Below are 20,997 nucleotides of genomic sequence, written 5' to 3'. Positions count from 1 at the left end.
TCTCGGAGCTGGCTGTTTCCACAAATGAACTGCTTCAGATGCACCAGAGGCAGCTGTGATTGCAGGCCAGTGAGGGTGTAAATCAGAGAGGGGAGCAGTGCAGGTAATTGAAATTGGATTTTGCCAGCGCTGGGCCGGTTTGTTTATTGGAGAGAGGATTATCTACTCTCTCCTCCTCATCAAAGGGAAGGGAGAGGAAGCTATCTCTTCCCATCCCTCCCCTCCCTACATCAGCAAGTCGGGGGCCCTCCCCGTCCCGCACTATATATCACAATCAGTGGCTCAGCTGACTGGCTATGCTAGGATGTGGAACTGGGAACCCCCAGACCTGAGGGGCTGGGAGTGCTGGCTGGAATTTGGTGTATTGTGGGCAGGTGCTGGCAAGATTCCTTCTCGCAGCTCTGCCCATATCCCTCAATCCTGAGTCTGTAGCCGCCCCCCTGGTCATTTCCGTCCTGGGTGTGCATGGTGCAGGGGCCGCTAGTTATTTCTGACTATCCCCCAGTGGGTTGCTCTGTGATATGGGAAAATGTATCATTGGTGACTAGAATGAGCCTGAGTCTCTGCCTCAATCCCAGCTGCCACTGGGCTGCTATTTGTAGCTAGCAAATTTCCTCCCTCCCATTTCCCTTGCACCTGTGCTGCCCCTTGGACGATCTTTTCCAGCCAGTGGTGTATCATCCATCCTTGCTGTCCCGCAATGATGAGCCAGCCAAGATACGTCCAGCCCTAGCTGTAGCGATCTCTGTAGCTTTTTCTTAATATGTTTGCCCACAATGCGGATTGCAGACCATTGGGTGCCTGGGAATGCTCCCGGCACATGCAGATGAAATGGTGGATGTTGCTTCCTTGTAAGAGAAAGGTGAAAAGTGGGTTATGTGTACTGGGGTGTCTTGCACACACAAAGCAGGTGCTAGAGAGTGATGACATTCTAGTGCCCAGGGTCAGGTAGCATGTAGAGAACTCAGAAGAGCCCTGGGGAAATAATAATTGCCACTTACAAAGGACGTTGGATCTGCAAGTGTTTTACAAAGTGGGGTGAGTTTCACTATCCCATTTAAAGATGGGTGGGGAAATGGAATCAGCGAACATTACATGACTTGCCCAGGGTTACACAGCAAGTCAGTGTCAGAGCTAGGACTATACCGCAGGTCTCTTGACTCCTAGTCAGATGCATCAGCTGCTGGACCATGCTGCCTCATAAAAGATTCAGGGCCAGGTTTTTCAAAGAGCCCTGTACCCGAAGACTTCAGCTTGGGCACCTGAATGGAGCGACCAGTGGATTCAGCACACAGCTGGTCCCATGAAAAACTCAGCCCTTATTTAGGTGCCTCAGTGGGAACTGATTGTGGGGTGGAGGGAGGAAAAATTGGGGGAAGGAAGGATAAAGCAGAGAGGGTAGAACAGGAGAGAGAGGATGAAAGGAGGTGGGGAGAGAGAGGGTCATAGGAGTGCATCCTGCAAGTGAAAACAATTCATTTTTTCCTCTCATGTAATTAAGAGCCAAAGGATTGTGGTGGGGAGTGAAAGGGGAATAGTTCCTCTTTCTAACCATGCAGCGCAACCAAAACTGTAACCCTCCTCTTTTCCTTACACGAGTCTCTCCTCCATCGGTGGCTCCCTGGCGGCTCCAGGCTGGAGATAGAATAGAATGGGGCCTACATGCAAAGTGGCACTTGTTCAACTATCAGTGTGATTTTTAAACTAGTTTAGTTCAATCAGTGAACCTTTGTGTGTGGACACTGTTCAGTGAGGTTAACCCGGGCTTGTTTTGTTTTAGAGTGTGTCGGTAAACGTACAGGGGTAAGCTCAACCAATAAAACCAGTTTTTAAACTGGAATAAGAATGTCCGCCCAGAGGTTTGTGCTTATTTAATTAAAGTGTTGTAAGTTTGTGTGCAGTCAACATTGGGACCAGGTTTCCAAAAGCACTCAGCACCCAACGTGCTGAAAATCTGGCCCGGATTGCAAGTGCTGAGTACCTCTGAAACCTTTGGCCCCTGATGACTCCCTTAGACCTTCACCCATGCTTGGTTAAAACACACACTTTTTTCTGATGTTAAATTGCAAGCGAAGATGAGGCAAGTTATAGTTTTAACATGTGTCAGCTGGTGGAGATAAACCCTAGCCTCTAGGTCAGCTCTGCTGCTGGATGGCAAGAAAGCCAGGCAGGAAGCAGGAATCTCTACTTAATGGTGATTTGCCCCTCAGCACCATGCAGTTAGCAATTTCAAAGGGCTTTACACACATGAATGAATTTAGCCTAACAACAACTTCAGGAGGGAGGGAAGAATACTAGCCCCATTTCACAGAGCAGAAAACTGAGAAAGAAACTAAGACACAGAAGGGAAAAGAAAGGTGTGTTCTTACCATGTGTTGGCTAACATGGGGTAAAATCCTAGTGAAGACAAGGAAGGCTGTAGCTTTCACACAGGTTAGCAGGGTGAGATGGCGACTCTAGCCAGGATCCTAGGTTTACCTCAACTTGTTAACTCACACGAGAACGGCACGGCTTTGCCTTCACTCAGATTTTACCTTTTCTTACCACATATTAGCTAACGGGGTAAGAACACACCTTTTCCCATCGTGATGACAAGGCCAAAGGGCCCAAATTCATGCACAGAGTCAATGGGGAAGCCAGGAATAGAACCCAGGAAGACTCTTGACTCCTCTCCTGTGGTCTAACCAGGAGGTAACAGACTAGCTGTAGAAGGTTGTGCTGATGCCCAGCATGGAGGGGCATTGGCAGAGCTATGTGGGGAACCCAGGACTAGGATAGCAGGGAGTTGCTGCAGGACCATCCAAAGCCATCATACAAAATCCTATCTTGTTTCAGAAACCTCATTATGCAGGTAGACGCACTGTAGTGCAGCAGACCTTTAGGCAATCTATTCAGGTATCCCATTTCCTTCCATAACTAGATCTCTCAATGCAGTGATCCCCAACCTATCACACTGGATCAGAGTGGTCTATCTAGCCAGTATCCTGTCTCTGATACTGCCAATATGTGATGCTTCAGAGAGGCTAATTCTCCCACAATGCATCTGGCCAATAGACTGCTCTTCGCTCACCTTTCTCAAGTGAGCAAGTTTTGCATTCTCCTAGTGCATGGCAGCTTAGTCCCCTGCATTAAGCCTGGCTGGTTTCACCCCAGTGCCTTTCCCAGCGGTTAATTGCATCTCAGCCAGTTTAGGGGAAGTTCGATGCCCTTTTAATACTGGGTAATTTTCCTAGTGAGCAGCAAGGTTCAGCCGATGTTTAATTATTTATTGCATTGGCAAAGCAATATAGCGAGAGGTTAGTGTTTCCTAAACACACTTTAATAACGGTGCCATTTGTCATCAGAGCATTAGCAAACCCAGCATGGCGAACGTGTTGGCATGATTTAAAAGAGGGACTCTTACAGAATGATCTTAAGTGTTTCCTTTCCTTTTAACAGCCTTTCAATTTCACCAGCCCATGGTAACAGGCCAAAATAACACACGAGGAGGGTGGGGTTGTTGTTGTTTTCAATATTCATTTGTAGTACTGTAGCAGAGGCATCAACTGAGATAGTCAGAGACAGCCTCTGCCCTAAAGCTCTCACAATCTAGCTCGAGCAGACATGGGAAGGGAAGGCACAGAGAGAAGCGGCTCCTCCATGGATACAAAGCAGGATCTGGGGCAGAGCCAGGAATAGCATTTTGGTCTCCTGATTCCCCAGTCCAGTGCTCTGTGCACTAGACGACACTGCTGCCTTGTAGTTTGCCTTTTCTCTGTGTTCCTCCTGCTCTTCTCCTTTCCAGCCTGGAGGCTGGAATTCTGTTCTCTCACATCACTGAGGCTCCTCTCAGTGTGCTTTGATCACCTTCAGGAGGCCAGTCTGTGGTCTCTAATTCCAGCAGACGCCTTCTGGTTTCTCTTGTGGGCCTGCAGCGCTGCTGCCCCTCCCAAAAGGCGATTGGCACCTTCCTCCCTGCTGCTAGGTACCCCATCGCGGGACTCCTCACGAGGCCCATTCAGCGGGCAAGGCAGGAGTCCGTCGCCCAAAGGAGCTGGTCGCCGTGGGAACAGCTTGGAACTGGGGCTGGCGTGTCTGTGCTGTGTAATGTGTATTCCTGGTGGCTTCAGCCGGGTTGGTCCCTGGGCCGCGGAGGTGAGGTAGGTTGTCAGAGAGTGAGAACATGGGACAACCTGTGGGAGACTGAGTGTACCGTGTCTGAGCTGAGGTGATCTGGGCTCAGTTGAGATGGGGCGGTCTGGAGTGGCCAGCGCGACCACGACACCGTCTGGAGGCTTGTGTTTCAGCTCACGGCACGATAGCTGTGCTGTTGTCACTCATGGTCTCTCAGCGTGAGTTACTCCTCCAGCCCCTTTGTGCCATGAGGATACCTGGCCAGGGGGAAGTGGACTGAGACCCGCCAATTCATTTCTGAGAGGCCACCGAACGGCGGGGGAAGCTATTGGAGCCAGGTGGGAGCCTCTCTCTTTGTCCTCTTGCTGATCTCCCCACTATCCAGGTCCCATCCAGGTCTTGCTTCTGCTCTGCAGCAGGGAAGGAGGGTGGCTCAATCGCAGCTCTCCGGCAGCCAGTTTTGCCTCATGATCTTTTTGAAGGATTTCCTGTAGTGAAATGTATTTATAACCGTACGTGGAGGATCTGCTGGAAGGGGAGCCGGCCCTGCCTGATTGCTTCCTGCCTATTAATAGGCCTCTTTTCCAGCAAAAGGTTTTGAGTGGCTTCTTAATTATGGGGGACAAAAGCAGCCTTGCTAATAATATCCTGAATGATCCAGAAGAGCCTGGAAGAGAGGGCATGGGCCACAGTCTGTTAGGAGGCTTGTAAATCTTTTTAGAAACAGAAGCCTCCTGTCTCCTCCTGTTCTGGCTGAACATCTTCCCTGTCAAGGGAACTAACTGCTGGGTCATCGTGTGAGACCTCTGTTCATCCACAGAGTAGGTGCATCAGCTGTGGGCCAGAGCAAGCTCACTCCATGTTCCCCTTCACTTGAGAGAGATAGGTTTCAGAGTAGCAGCCGTGCTAGTCTCTATTCGCAAAAAAGAAAAGGAGTACTTGTGGCACCTTAGAGACTAGCAAATTTATTTGAGCATAAGCTTTTGTGAGCTACAGCTCACGAAAGCTTATGCTCAAATAAATTTGTTAGTCTCTAAGGTGCCACAAGTACTCCTTTTCTTTCTTACTTGAGAGAGAGACACCCTCCTACCTCCAGGACAACCGAGTCTAAGATAGGACAGTTAGCATGATGAGTGTTCTTGTGGCGGCAAGGTCTGACTGTTGGAGAGATGGTTTAACAGCCAACAGTTGGAGAGATGGTTAAGGCTCTGGACTAGGAGTCCAGAGGTTTGGGTTCTATTTCCGGTTCTGCCACAGACTCCTTGTGTGACTTGGGCAAGTCACTTCGTCTCTCTGTGCCTTATCCCCACCCTACAGATGGGAATAAATTCTGTGTTGTTTTACCTAGCGACACTGTAAGCTCTCTGGGGAAGGAGGTATCTTTTCCTTTGTATTTGTACAGCACTTAGTGCAATGGAACCCTGAGCTTGGTGTGGGATTGTAAATACTGTTATACCAATAATTTAAAACACTAGGAATGAAACTGAATCCCACTCAAGTCATGTCACATACACCTCATGGGAGTGATTGCTTTTGGTCGCTATGGACCTAGGTTGGATTTGAATCCATGACCTGGTGGTAAAGGCCTGTATCCCAGCACTTCTCTTACGAGGAGAGGGCCCCCTTTTTTCTGCAGGTCGCCTTACTTTAGATCAGCCTTGCAAATTTGAATTTGAAGCAAGAGAAAGAAAAAGCAGATCTGAGAGTGTGGATATGGGTGTGTGTTGATGTTGGGGAGCAAGCAGGGAACCCCATATTGGGACTCCTGGGTTCTGATTTTGGCTCTGCCTTTGAGAATAGTGGACAAATCACTTGAACTATCTGGGCAAAATCAGCTCTGGCACAAGAGGATAGAACTTCCATTGATTTCAAAGAGTTGCAGATGCTTAGATCAGGGCTGATTTGAATCCTCCATGCCTCTCTTTCACCATCTGCATGGTCTACCAAAATTGACAGATTGCGAGACTTGTTTTGCGAAAAAAAATTGTGAAAAATCTCAATGTTTGTGTTTTACTTTGAAGCGACTGTTTCAAAATTCTTTATTTTATTATCAAAGCAGCTTAAAGATGGTAAAGTCAAAACTCAAATGTTTCAGAATCAAGCTGTTATTTGATTTGCTCAAAGTTTTGGTTCAGCTCAAAACAAACATTTTGGAATCACCAGTGAACCGAAAAGAATCGGTTCTCTTCACATCTGTAGACCTGAAACCAGGCGGAAGGTGGAATTTGGAGGTCCCCTGTTACTCCTGACACCCACTTGTCATCCCAACCCCACGGCTTGGTTTGCTGTAGTCGCCCATCCATACCCATCGCTTCATGCTTCACTTCCCCCTCTGTAAGCTCTGCCAAATCACGTTGTGTTTTCGTGATAGTGGCTGGCCCACCTAGAGGATAAGAGCCTGTTATTGCTGCTAGTTAATAGTGACTCTTTTTAGCTCTAGTGGTTAAGGCTTGTGCTTGCCATTGGAGGTGGTGGAGTCAGTCCCTGCTGACTGCACGTGGTGGAAGTAATGTAGAATAGAGATGAATAATACCTACTTTCCTGGCAAGAACTGGGGAGGCTAAATTCAGCACTGATCCAAGTGCTTGGAGATCCTCATGATTATTTCTGGGGTCTGTTGTGACGGGTGCAAGCCAATGCTGAAAAGTAGCTAGCTGTAATTTGTGTTACAGCAGTGCCCACAGGCCCCAGTTGAGACCAGGGCCCTATTGTGGCAGGAGCTGCGCATACACATAGCAAGAGACAGTCGCGCCTCAGGAGCTTACTGTCTAAACAGCCGAAAGAAGAAAGGTCATCCCTGCTTTACAGACATGGAGAGATTAAGGCTCATATTCTTAAAGGTATTTGGGCACCTAACTCTCCTTGACTGTAATGGGAGTTAGGCAGCTAAATACCTTTAAGAATCAGGTCTTCAGTTTCTTTCTCCAGGTCACACAAGGAGTCTATGGCCAAGCCAGGAACTGAACCAGCTCCCCAGAGTTCTGGTACCATGCTTTATCCACAAGACACCCTCCCACTCTAGCACCACAGTTCCTAGTACTGGTTTGGGCAGACAGGACCAGATTCTCCTCTCTGACGCCAAAGACAATGGTCTATACTGATATAACCCAGAGCAGGCTCTGCGCCTGGCTGCTGGCTTTGGAAAAAGGTTTAATCATCTGCCCCTTTCCTGGAGAATCCCCTTTGCTGATCAACAGAGAGCTAGCTTGGAAAGGAGCCACCCCCAGCCCAGCCTCCACCTCCAGGGAGCCGGTGTGGGCAGTGTGGTTAGACCCAGTGTCCTCCTTGGTTTATGGGTCCATGTGTGGCGTGGCCGTTCATCTGCTCCTAATCCCTCCACTGCAACCCCAGTTCACTTATCACCAGGATGGGCACTTCAGCATCTGCCAACCCTTCCTCTGGGCAGGAAATGTCTTCAGACGGGCCCTCTCCACAAGCCCTGGCTCTCTCCCAATCCACAGAGATGTGCTGGAAGCTCACTGAAAGCATGGCTAGGTACAATGGAAATCGATGCACAAGGCTGTTGGTCAGTCTTCTGCTGGGAGTTTGGAGTGGCCTTCCACTGATTTTTTTTCTTTTTCTCTCTCTAGCAAGAGCCCCTGCACAATGGGAGCATTCAGGGGCCACGACTGATATTAATGGTCTTTCACGAATCTCTCCTTAAGAAGGACAGATGCTCTCATGGCCTATTCTGCTTGTCGTCCCACCCTTATCTTTGCTGACGGCTGCTCTTTGGGGTGCAGTTTGGTTTAGGAATTTGTGTGTGTGCATGCAAGAGAGATCATCATCTGGAGCTAATTTTTAGTATCGCTCCTGGAGATGCTTGAAGGCAATTTAGTAATGGGCTCATTGCCCTGGAGAGCAATTCTCCAAATTCTGACCCTATTAAAGTCAATGGGAGTGGTCCCAAGGTTTGGCCCCTAGTGTGGTGCTTTATGTATACTGGTCATACTGGCAGCTTTGCTCAGTTCCACAGAGTTGTGCAGCCACCCTGGAGAAAAGCCACAAGCACTTTAACTCTCTGCATGCCAGTGCTCAAAGGGTTAATATGCCATGGTCTTTGGCAGAGTTATGGTCCGTGGGTGGGGTTGTTAGCAAGGGGCTGTTGCGTTCTGCTGAGCCTGTTCAGAGTCTGTAGATTTGGGTTATTAAACCCCAGTGAAGGTCTTGGAAGCAAAAAATTTGGATTTGTAATTAAAATACTAAAATTCCCCCCTTCCCCCGAATATACACCTTTCTGCTATGTGCAAAAGTGTTTGTGAGAAGATGGATTTGGAGTTAAGAGACTTGGGTTCTGTTCTGAGCTCTGCTACAAGACTTTGTTCAGTTCACACAAACCTCACTGTGCCTCAGTTTCTGCATCTGTACACTGAGGATGACATCAGATTTATAGTGGGGCTCTGAAGGTAAATTCATTAATGTTTGGGAGGAGCTATGATATGATGGTGCTGAAGGCTGCAAATTTATTTAGATAGGGACCCAATGATACCAGGAACTGTAGGGGGCTGCTTATCAATATGAATCAAGGTTGGAAATGCCCTTTCTTCCCCACCTAATCGGCCATAATTCTAACAAAAGCTAAGCCCTAAACTAGAGCTGTTCGGGGGTGAGAGGAGAATTTTGACATGTTGAAATAACTTTCTGTTCTGAATCGGAAGGTACTGTCAAACTATTGACACTTTTTGCAAAGCAGGGGAGAAAACCCCCCCGAAGTTTTGAATCTGGAAAAACGTCAACAGTTTTGAGCGACATGGCAAAATGAAATGTTTTGAACTGAAAAAAAAATTCATTTAGTTTTGAAGTGTCCATTTGCAATGAATATTTGTTTCAATTCTCCTGAAACAGGAAATCAAAAAGCTTTGGTGAAATTGACATTTTCCTGTGGGGAAAGTCTCAATTTTGACAATTACATTTTCCTATGGGCAAATTTTTATGGTCACATTTTTTTGACCAGCTCTGCAGAAATGAATCGTCAGACCATTCCAGGATGAATAGGCATTTGTCGAAGGCATTTCCGTGACTGGATCCTGCTGAAATTCAGTGGGATTTAGCACCTAATCCCTTTAGTGTCTTATGACCGGCTTCCCCCACAGTGGCTGGGGGAGGCAGCTCAGTAATAGCATGGGTGGTTGTTGGCTTTATTCAGTGCGGGGTTTCAATCTCTTTTATTTTATTTTTTTCCCCTACTCCAGGAGAAGAATTTTATGAAGCTTCCCCTTACGAGCCGGTCACCTCTCGTCTCTCTGATATATTCAGACTCGCTTCAATTTTCTCAGGTAATAAAAGCAAAACAAAACATGCTTTCACTGTTTTATATTCTCTTCCTCTCGCCTGTGAATAGACCTTCTGCCAACCTCCAGGGGAATGATAAAACATTAGCTCCCTTTCCCATTCCTCAATCCCTTCCTCTCCAGCCTATCTCCCACCCCATAATATCTCATATTGTGCCCCCCTTCCCCTGGTTGCCTTGCAATCATAATTCTGTGACTAAGATGTTGCAGCCTGGAGCTATGGATAACAGTGACATCTCTAGCGCTGCTACTGAGAATTGCCCTGCACCTCATGCTGTTATTTCCACCCATACAAAGCAGGCGTGAAACACTACAGGGCAGATGCTCTTCATATAAAGCAGCAAGCAAGTAAAAGTGCAAATCGAGAGTAGCTCCGGTCAGGGGAGATTTCGATTGTGCTGGTGTGACTGAGAGCAGAATTGAGCCTTACTCGTCTCATTCAGTTGCGGTTCACACACACCGTGCGCTGGTGATGCCACGAAATACAGGGCACCAGGAGCAGGCTCTTGAGGTTAGCGTGTATAGCTATATAATTAATGCTTGTTGCAGCAGAGTCTAATCTCAGTGACATTGGTGCCAATCTGGTGGCACTGCACTGATTTTTGTGGAGTTACTTGGAGTTTAAAACAGTGGAACTGAGAGCAGAGTGCTGGACCAACGTGAGTTAACTAATAACACTTTGCTGCAGAGTCCAATAGGAGGCAAATGCAGAGAGTAGTGCAGGGGTAACCCTACATTGGGTCTCCTGGGTCTTCCTTCTGCTAATTTTTCTAAGCTGTGAGGAGTCATCTTTGCAACCACACAGTGGCTTTAGTAACTAACCGTTGTGGTGAGGTGGATTAGAAATGATGAATGGCTTTGTGCAGTTGTTGGAGCTGGTTACGTAGCACCACCACCTGAAATCCCAGGGTTGGGTGAGACTTGGAGAGTTTGTAACTGGATCTTCAGGGGAGTGCTCTAGTCCTGAGAGACCTTGCAGAGATGGGGTCTGGGAGCAGCACGGGACCTCTGGGTGTTATTCTCTTCCTTTGGGTATTCAGGGTAGTTCTAATTTTGCAGCTCGACATTGCCTTCTCTCCTGGCCCTCAAGAGCTCCCTCTATCTCTGTGTCTCCTTTCTTCTTCCCTCTCTCTGCCCCCTCTGTATTGTCTCGAGGCCTGTGGGATCCTTTCCCAAGCCAGACGACCCATGTGCACGTGTGCATTTTATGCCGCACCATTTCTTCCTCTCTATTTGAAATGCATTCCTTGATTTATGCACCTCCAAGGGCCTCCAGACTGCAGCTGTTCCTAGGAACTCAGTAACTGAGGCATCGCTTGCAGCTCCTCCCCTTTCTTATCTAGCTCCATTCCATTCAGACATTCAAGATTCCCATTGGCGTCCGTGGGAGCAGGGGTCTATAGCTGTGTCTGGTGCCTCCCATTTCCTGACATTGGAATCCATCTGCCAAATGCATCCAGCAAAGCAACATGTTCCTGCTCCCGCTGAAGTCAATGGATGACTAACAGATACTGAGGAATCCTGGGAGAGGACAGCTTGGGGAAATAGCCAGAAAGGTGCAATGAATCCAGGGTCAAATTCACTGCTGGTGGAAATCGCCAGGGCTCCATTAACTTCAGGGAGATGTGCCAGTTTCCAGCAGCACAGAATTTTCCTGGTCTGTCTCTGTTAGTCACTTACCTAGGGTCATGTCTAAGCTATGGGTGCCAGGGGCACAAATACGGTGGTGCTGCTGGGCTCTTGTAGTGTGGATGCTACCTACACCAATGGAAGGGGTTTCTCCACTGATGGAGGTAATCCATCTCCCCAAGTGGTGGTAGCTAGCCACATCGGCACCAGGGGTTAGGTTGGCTTAACTATGGCACTAGGGTGTGAAACATTTTAGACCCCTGAATGATGTAGCTAGGTGTCTAAATGCTCAATCTAAATTTTAAGCAGATGAGGAGAAATTGGCAAGATGGAACAGAAGCTGGAATGTGCTACCTTCTCATCTTCTGTGGCATGACTATCAGCGTGAGGAGCGCAGGCTCTTCCTTGGAGTGGATTTCTTTCTTTCTTTCTTTCTTTCTTTCTTTCTTTCTTTCTTTCTTTCTTTCTTTCTTTCTTTTACAAAGCTGTTGTGGTTTGGTGTTTGACTTTTTTTTTTTCCTTTGGACCTAGCTGCCTCCAAGCATCAGATAATAAGGAATTGATAAAGTGGGCTGGAGATCTTGTAATTTGCTCATTTGTCTCGTAGACATACAAAACGTGTTCTCTCGCCCAGCAGAGTGTCAAGTCCATTAAGCAAAGATTTTCCCAGAGGGAGACACTTAGACACAGCTCCCCCCTCTCTCTGGCAGGCTGCCACCCTGCTGCCACTCCCATTCTTTGGGCAGGGGGGTCAGCGGTGAGGGGAACAGGAATGGGAATGAATGACTGGGTAATGGGGCGTCTGTGCTGGAGTTCCAGGAGGCTGTTTGACTAGGTGCCAGGCCTGGGTGGAGAGGGCAGATGGCCATTTGTGTCACTTGCATTTGTGTCAGTCTGGACACGCTGTGATTTATGAGAGAGTCCAGAGGTGGGGGCAGGTCCACCTGGCAGGTTCAAAGCAAGAGATCTGGAGAAAAAGCAGAGATGATTTTTGGTTGGTTTGGTTGTTTTGTTTTTTTTTTAACCTGAGGGATCTTGATTTCCAGATGCCCAAAATAGACATGAAAGGACCTTGTAGTGGTAGGGTTTGAAGAAGGGTACCAGTATGAACCCTAAGCCTTAACTGTTATACTGGGAGAAAGGACATTTCGAATGCATCCGATGAAGTGAGCTGTAGCTCATGAAAGCTTATGCTCTAATAAATTTGTTAGTCTCTAAGGTGCCACAAGTACTCCTTTTCTTTTTGGTAGGAACTGTCATCTTACTTCCATTATAATGTAGGTTTCTGTCTTGAAAAATAGGTTTGAATTTGCTACTTGTTTCAGGTTTAGAGTTTGATCCTCCAGTTCAGGCAGTAGCAGCTCATGGTTTTAGATACAGAGGTCCCAGGTTCAATGTCTACCGATAACCCAAACAAGGATGTTACATCTTTATTTTTTGGCGTGTTTGCAGTTTAAGACAACTTAAAGGGGCCTGACTTTTCAAATAAGGTTGAGTGCCCTCCCTTGGAAAATCTTTAAACCCTTTAAAGAGTCTCAGTTTGGGACCCACAAGTCACTCATTAGCCCTGGCAACTGAAATCAAGTAAGAGCAGACTGGCTGTACAGATTTCAGTGGTCTGTCTTTCAAGGAGGAATCTGAGAACCTCCAATTTCTCTCTATGTCTAGGTGTCTTTCCTTCAGTGCCACCCACTGAGCATCCTTTGGAACATCATTCCAGTCCATTTGTAACTTTTGGCCATCAATTTCCATGACCACCCATCGGTGCTGCCTTTTCATTGGCTTCTCCCTCTTCTCAAGTTCCCTACATCTCCAGCCAGCTAAAATGGGGACTTGCAATGCCTTGACTTCTTTTCACCCATTCTCCTTTTAACCCTGGAGATGAAAGCCAAGCCTGTACTATTTGCCTTCTCGCCAGCAGCCGTGTCACTATGGCTACGGAGTTCGGTTGTGGTAATATACGAGGCAGGAGAGGAGTGGAAGGGCCGGAACCTTATTACTCTTCAGAGGTACATTACATGGCTCATTGCACTGTCTGGAAGGTTAGGGCTTCTTTAAAAGTGTGCTCCTGGAATGGGGTAGGCTAATAGAAAAATGTCCCTTCAGACTCTTCTAAATAAAACCAGTTAAGGGCACAAGCGGCTGCTTTTGTCAGCAGTGAAGTGACATATTGCTCTGCTCCGGTGAGAGGTTAATGCTCTTAACTGCAGTGAAGTAGCTCATGTGCCTATAATGGTTACACACTGTGCTGGCCATCTGAATGCTCCTGCCTTAGAGAGCTCAGATGCCATAGCCTGGGCTGTAGCTCAGGGCATGGGTGAAGGAAAGGGGAGGCGCGAGCGCAGCCTGCCACCATTAAACTTTTGACTCTGCTGAACAGTGGGCAGATACAAACAAGAAACTGGTTACTCTGGGGTGTTGGTAATAGACCACAGAGCCTTATGCTTAGGGCCCTACCAAATTCACGGCCATGAAAATTGCGTCACGGACCATGAAATCTGGTCTTTTGTCTGATTTTACCCTATACTATACAGATTTCACAGGGGAGACCAGATTTTTCTCAAATTGGGGGCCCTGACCCAAAAGGGAGTTGCAGGGGGTTGCCAGGTTATTTTAGGGGGGTCGCGATATTGCCACCCTTACTTCTGCACTGCTGCCTTCAGAGCTGAGCAGCTGGAGAGTGGCGGCTGCTGACTGAGGGCCCAGCTCTGCAGGCAGCAGTGCAAGAAGGGTGGCAATACCATACCAGGCCATCCTTTCTTCTGCGCTGCTGCTGGCAGCCGCTCTGCCTTCAGAGCTGGGATCCCGGCCAGCAGCCACCGGTCTCCGGCTGCCCAGCTCTGAAGGCAGCGCCACTGCCAGCAGCAGCGCAGAAGAATAGCAATAGTGCAACCTCCCCTACAATAATCTTGTGACCCCCCCCCACATAACTCCTATTTGGGTCAGGACCTTTACAATTACAACACAGTGAAATTTCAGATTTAAATAGCTGAAATCATGACATTTATGATTTTTAAAATCCTCTGACTGTGAAATTGACCAAAATGGACTGTGAATTTGGTAGGGCCCCATTTATGCTCTTTGGTCACAGGCTTAGAGAGATCAAGCTGTTATTGTCTGTCAGCTCAGAGGCCTGTGTGAAATGAGTTTGCCAGTTCTTAGTTTCATCCACCTCATAAAACATCCAGCATCACAATGGGGCAGGGGGAAGAGCTCAACAGACAGGTCACAGATGAAGGGGATCATAGAGCTCCTATCAGTGCCCTTCTCTGTTCAGCTCTGAAAGGGTTAACTGAAGGCAGCGGCTAGATTGTTTTCCCTGAAGTAATGCCCAGGCAGGATCAGGACCCCTATTGTGCTGGGTGCTGTACAAATGCCTTGGCTGACCTAATTCCTACCCTGAAGAATTTTCAGTCTAGTTGGGAAGTGGCTCAAAGGGGGGATCATATTATTGCTGAATCGAACTCCTGGTTTTAACTTCTGAAGCAAAGATGCTCCAGGGAGCTCAGCCTTTCGGCTCCAGACAGCACAACCATTTCTCCTTCCACATTTTGGATTAAATTATCATCAAGGAAATATTTAGTTGGTGGAAAAATATGAAAAGTGAAGTGTCTGGAGTCGGGGATTATTAATTCGTGGGCTGATCTATTCCAAAATCCAACCCCTGATTAACAGGAAATGTTTCTGGCAATTTGGTGGGGAGGGGGAGGAGTGATGCTTCTTATACCGAGGGGCGGCACTGCCAGCCTGAGGGGGAGGCTGGGATATAGGATGGGGAAATGCTCAGCAAAGAAGAGTGTTGCTTTCACAGCTGCATGGGGCATAATGTGATTATCCTTAGGTTGTCTCCCAAGCCAAATGTGGAAAACATGTGATTTAAATTTCAAAAAGATCCAATTCCTCGCCAAACAGCTGTCAGAGCTGCTAAGTGTCACCGCAAAGCAGGTTAGAGCTGCTGCTTGGGAGTCTCTCCAAACTCCTGGAGGAATCACCACTAGCTCCAGGGAACGTGAGCAGGAGGTGCAGGTTTGGGAACACGGGGAGCTGGTAGACATTTGAATGTTGGTCTTTTGCACCTCACTTATGCATAGCGTGGGATTCAACCCTGGGCAGAGGAGCCTGCGCTAGGCCTGTGTCCCAGTCAGGTCCCATTTTAGTCCTCTCTTGATGGATTAAGTGGTGCATATGTGACTGTCACCATCTTGGCCAACCCAGTGGGGATTGAACCAGGAACTGAAAAGCCTGAATCTCTAAAGCCTGAATGTCCTACACCCATCTGCCTGCACACATTCTTGCCTGCAGTTTCCTTTTCCCACCCCTTGTTCAGCTCCATCCCTTACCCTTCTGGTGCTCTTCTTTTGTTATTGCAGATGATCCAACCATTCCTGCCCTGACTAGACTCCACCCCACCTGTCCTGCCTCATTTTTTTCAGAGTAGCAGCCGTGTTAGTCTGTATTCGCAAAAAGAAAAGGAGTACTTGTGGCACCTTGGAGACTAACAAATTTATTAGAGCATAAGCTTTCGTGAGCTACAGCTCACTTCATCGGATTCATCTGGTGGAAAAAACAGAGGGGAGATTGATATACACACACAGAGAACATGAAACAATGGGTTTTATCATACACACTGTAAGGAGAGTGATCACTTAAGATAAGCCATCACCAGCAGCAGGGCGGGGAAAGGAGGAAAACCTTTCATGGTGACAAGCAAGGTAGGCTATTTCCAGCAGTTAACAAGAATATCTGAGGAACAGTGGGGGGTGGGGTGGGGGGGAGAAATAACATGGGGAAATAGTTTTACTTTGTGTAATGACTCATCCATTCCCAGTCTCTATTCAAGCCTAAGTTAATTGTATCCAGTTTGCAAATTAATTCCAATTCAGCAGTCTCTCGTTGGAGTCTGTTTTTGAAGCTTTTTTTGTTGAAGGATAGCCACTCTTCGGTCTGTAATCGAGTGACCAGAGAGATTGAAGTGTTCTCCAACTGGTTTTTGAATGTTATAATTCTTGACGTCTGATTTGTGTCCCTTCATTCTTTTACGTAGAGACTGTCCAGTTTGACCAATGTACATAGCAGAGGGGCATTGCTGGCACATGATGGCATATATCACATTGGTAGATGCGCAGGTGAACGAGCCTCTGATAGTGTGGCTGATGTGATTAGGCCCTATGATGGTGTCCCCTGAATAGATATGTGAACAGAGTTGGCAATGGGCTTTGTTGCAAGGATAGGTTCCTGAGTTGGTGGTTCTGTTGTGTGGTGTGTGGCTGCTGGTGAGTATTTGCTTCAGATTGGGAGGCTGTCTGTAAGCAAGGACTGGCTTGTCTCCCAAAATCTGTGAGAGTGATGGCTCGTCCTTCAGGATAGGTTGTAGATCCTTGATGATGCGTTGGAGAGGTTTTAGTTGGGGGCTGAAGGTGAAGTGGCGTTCTGTTATTTTCTTTGTTGGGCCTGTCCTGTAGTAGGTGACTTCTGGGTACTCTTCTGCTTTGTCAATCTGTTTCTTCACTTCAGCAGGTGGGTATTGTAGTTGTAGGAATGCATGATAGAGATCTTGTAGGTGTTTGTCTCTGTCTGAGGGGTTGGAGCAAATGCGGTTATATCGTAGAGCTTGGCTGTAGACAATGGATCGTGTGGTATGATCTGGATGAAAGCTAGAGGCATGTAGGTAGGAATAGCGCCTCAGACGCCACTCCATCCCCATTCCTGCCCTGGTCTACCACCTTGTGTGCCCGTTTGCTGAGGGCTTCTCTCCTGTCCTGTCCTCCTGCCCAGGATGTTCCCTCTATCCTGCGCTCCTACATGTTTCTTCTCCAGTGTCTTTTAAGAGCAGCTGAGACTGTGGCTCGGTGCCGTTGCTTCTCCCAACCCCTCCCTTTGTTCCTTCTGCCTTGCACCCTTGGTGCTGTGTCCATGCGTGCATGGAAGTAATGAGGCTGCAAAGGGAGTGCGAGCTTCCCCCCGATCTGAAGCCGAAGCAACTGAAGCAAACAAGTTGTTACTGTTGTTTGTTGATAACAAGGCTGGGCCAACCTGGCATTAATTGTCTGTGGGGATAGCCGTGGGATTACTGTAACCTTTTAAAAAGGGGCTGCGGAAGCAAAGAGGGAGATACTGCATACATCACGCTTGCTGGCTGCAGAGCAGCTGACCTGATTGGGAACTCCTGAGATGCCATCACCAATGGCTTTGGTGGTGAGTCTCCCTCTAGCCCCTTGTGTGTGTTTGTTTCCTGCATCAATAGAACTAATGCCCAAGTTGGCATAATTAGCAGTCTGTGCTCTGAAGTGGAAGGGCAAGGGCGCTGCAGGGCAGGACTCAGAGGCCTCAGTAGAGTTGTTTGTGGAGAGCCCAGCAGGCCTGGAACAGCAGGGTGCTTGCAGAGCAGGTGAGAGGGCGTTGGCACAGCGATGTGGGGGAAGCTGCTAAATACACTTCCATCATGGGGTCAATTTCAGCTCTGTTCTCCTCCATTTCTGCACACAGCTTCCCTTCTGGAGACTTGCTGGCTCCAGAGCTTTCTGTGCATCTGGCTCTGGTATCCTTACTGTAATGCTCAGTGGTCCCAGCTTGGCTCAGAAGCCCCTTGCATTAAGCTCTGCAAGCGCACATAGCGAGAGACAGTTCCTGTCCGAAAGAGCTCACAGTCTGAACAGATGAGGCAGACACAGGGTGGGACAAAGGGCGGACTATCTCCCCATTTTACAGATTGGAGTGGGGGAACTGAGGCCCAGAAAGATGAACTGACGTGCCTGAGGCCGCATAGGGGAGTCTGTGGCAGAGCCAGGAATTGCACCCAAATTTTTTGAGTGCCCATCCAATTCTTTAAACACAAGACCAGCCTTCCTCTGTCTCTCTCTATCCCAGATTCTTTCTCTCCTCCCCTTCCATTAAAAGCTTGCTAGGTCTCCCTTGCAGAAGACACCATTACATTTTATTGGTACCCCTTTTGGCCTGAGCAGCTGGTTAAAATTAGGGACCCTGGCAGTTGTTCTAGTTGGGAGGAGAAATTGTTTCCCCAAACACAGGAGGAACAAAACAAACCCACAGACATTTTCTTTGTTGGTTGTCCCAGGCCTGCCTTTCCAGTACTCTGTACCCAAAGAGCTTTGTCTCTTAGCTTTATCTCAGGACCACATTACTGTGCTTCCAGGCTATGTCTACTTGGCTTTTTCTCTCTACTTCTGTCTTCTGTCTCCTTGTGTTGTGCCTCTTGCATTTGCCCTCAGACCAGAGAAACTGTTCCCTCAATCAAAGCCCTAGCCCTGCACTTGAAACCCCTTGAGCCACATGATTCAGCTTCTGCTCAGCTTTTCCATGTGCCTATGTTTCGGGTGCTGCTGCTGTAGCTTCAGTCACATGATCACAATGGATTCTTTACACTTATTCTGAATGAAAAGCAGTGACCCTCTCTGACCCATAACAAGGTTTAGCTCAAGCCAAAACAGTGTTCTACTGCCTGGTACTGTCTCTGCCCAATATTTGCAGTGAAGGGAACCCAGGCTAGACAAGGGGGCACTCTGAGCTCAGGCCGCAAGTTGGTGGTGAACGTTCATTCATTTTGTGTGCTAGCAGCGTCTGATTTTTGGCAAAAGTGTGAATAATGACACATCTGTCCCAAGAGCCAAAGGCAGACCCAGGCAGAGCAGACATGGCTTCCGATGGCATTAAGGGACGTTAGCAGCGACTCATGCGAGACTCAGACTTTGTACCCAAAAAGAAAAGGAGGACTTTTGGCACCTTGGAGACTAACAAATTTATTTGCGCATAAGCTTTCGTGAGTTACAGCTCACTTCATCGGATGCATTCGTGAGTTGTAGCTCACGAAAGCTTATGCTCAAATAAATTTGTTAGTCTCTAAGGTGCCACAAGTACTCCTTTTCTTTTTGCGAATACAGCCTAACACGGCTGCTACTCTGGAACTTTGTACCCAGTATTTTGCCTCAAAATTCTCCTGGACCCACCTGTCCTGGAGATTCTATGAAGCCTCTTTGTACAGGGGCTGATGGGGAGAGAGATGGATCTGGGGTGCTGCTAAGCACCTAACTTCTGTCCTGGAAACCCGGATGCAGGCTCAGGCTCTTGTATCCCTGATCTGTGCACAGTGGGCAGCATACACAGGGGTTGCAGGTGACCTCCCCTTTCCTGTCCTGGAAGTCTCTGGATCATCTCCTGTCCCTGGAGGGCCCTGGGCCCTGTTTTATCTGTTGTGAGGGTTGGGATAAGCTCGTGGGGTTGGAGGGGACTGGAGTTGCCAATCTCCCAGAGCTCCATCAGAAACCCCAGCTTCACAGACCCCATTGCCTTTCTGCCTCATGAAATGTTAATGCTTGTATCTTATTAATGAGCTCCCCAGAAACTGTGCTTTTCCAAGTACAGGCTCTATTAAAATGCATCCAGGTCCCTGCAGGTCTCAGGCAGGACAGAAGCAGATGCTCACGAGGATTATACATTAAGCCAGCACTGTGCATCGATCCCACATGTATGCCAGTGCATCAGAATGCTGCACGCTCTGCTCTGTTAAGTGTTCTGAGAGCTCTGAGGAGGGTCGACCAGAGTCAGCATGATCCAGCTGCACCAGTGCCTGATTCCTTCTGGTCTAAACCAGATCCCAGATCAAATGCTCAGAGAGTGTGGGACAAGGTGAAAAAAGGCTCTGGGAGCTGGAGAGACACAACTGCCATGTGTCTACCACCATACGTACTGCCCCCAGGCATGTCTGCCTGCTTATCATCTGTCTATTGCTCCTCACTGTGGTATCTAGGGAAAGGGAAGTTGCAGGGTAGAAAGTATGTAGCTTGGGAAGACAGGAATCTGGGCAAACTCTGTGTTCTGTATTGTATTTTACAGGGTAGGTTTTTAGTGTATATGCTGTGTTAGTACTTAGCACTTGTTTAGAGCTTGGCAAGCAACTGTCCCAGCAGAGAACACTCCCCAAGCCACTGCTGGGAAAGGGTGTGGAATAAATAGCTGGCTGTGCATGTGTTGGGGGTGGGGGGATTTTAGCTACTTCTGTCCCTGCCTTTTCAAGTAGAGTGTGCAACATGGCACAACAGAGCCAGCTGCGGGTGCGATCACAGCTACCCCAGTTCTAGCCTCTCCGAGCAGGGGGCACAGCAGGGAATGGTGCAGGTGCACTGGCTGTCGGGAAATGCCCAGTCATTCCAGTTTTGGCCTTTCCCAGCAGGCGGTCCTGCAGGAAGAGGTGTTAGAAGGCCTGAAATGTCTCAGTTGCAGAGATGGCTTTAGAAGCTGTCTGATTCTCTTAACAGCTGCTTCGGTAGGCTACAGCTTAGGAGGGCTGGCTGTGGGGAAGCTCTTGGTGGGGCCTGTGAGCACTGATGGAACAAAGCAGGGAGCGGAAAAAACAAAGCTAAGGTTTCCCACCTAGGTAGCTGCTTGCCATTTGCTAATTACCAGGGCTCTGCAAATATTTCTGTTAGGAAACCCTCCTTGATGCTGCCATCTATCTCTGCCAGTGGAAACTGGGGAACAATGGGCGAATTCAGGATCCTGGCTGGTTTGCGGGGAAGGGGAAATTAGGGCAGAAATTACTGATGCAGTCAGGTGACTTTAAAATAGCACCCAGCTCTCCTTGGGCAATTCATCATTTTGACAAAAATTTCAGCCCATGTTCCTTCTCGAGGGCGTGTGTGTTTGTATATGTGTGTGTTTGGTTTTTGTTTTTGCTGATTGCTGGGATTCCGGGAGCAGATGCTGCACATCCAGCTGTGCACTTGGCAGGCTGGCATTTCCGCTTCTCCGGCAGCTCTCTTCACTTAACCACTCCCCTTGTCCCTGGCCCTGGCCCTGCTGGGCTGCAAGCAGCCCTGCTGGGTCTCTAGCTCAGTGCTCTTGGCTTGGCTAGACTAGGAGCTGTCCGCGTCCATGGGACAATGCTAGTGCAAGTTCCTAATGCAGGCAAAAAAAAAAAAGAAAGGGCTGGTGCTGGAGTGGTTTACTC

The 20,997-nt window shown here is 48.1% G+C and overlaps 1 protein-coding gene across 1 annotated transcript in view; it reads left to right on the top strand.

Annotated features, from left to right (window-relative positions):
• The window catches only part of GFRA2 (GDNF family receptor alpha 2), a 97,423-nt gene that overhangs the window by 17,456 nt on the left and 58,970 nt on the right, over nt 1–20,997 (top strand). Inside the window, exon 3 of the mRNA XM_038384513.2 lies at nt 9,306–9,389. Coding sequence (XP_038240441.1) covers nt 9,306–9,389 — 84 coding nt within the window. The remainder of the gene's footprint in view (nt 1–9,305; nt 9,390–20,997) is intronic.

The sequence above is a fragment of the Dermochelys coriacea genome, chromosome 26 (genome assembly GCF_009764565.3).
Source record: "Dermochelys coriacea isolate rDerCor1 chromosome 26, rDerCor1.pri.v4, whole genome shotgun sequence".
NCBI classification, from domain to species: Eukaryota; Metazoa; Chordata; order Testudines; family Dermochelyidae; genus Dermochelys; species Dermochelys coriacea.
This window is presented reverse-complemented; position numbering and strand designations above follow the sequence as displayed.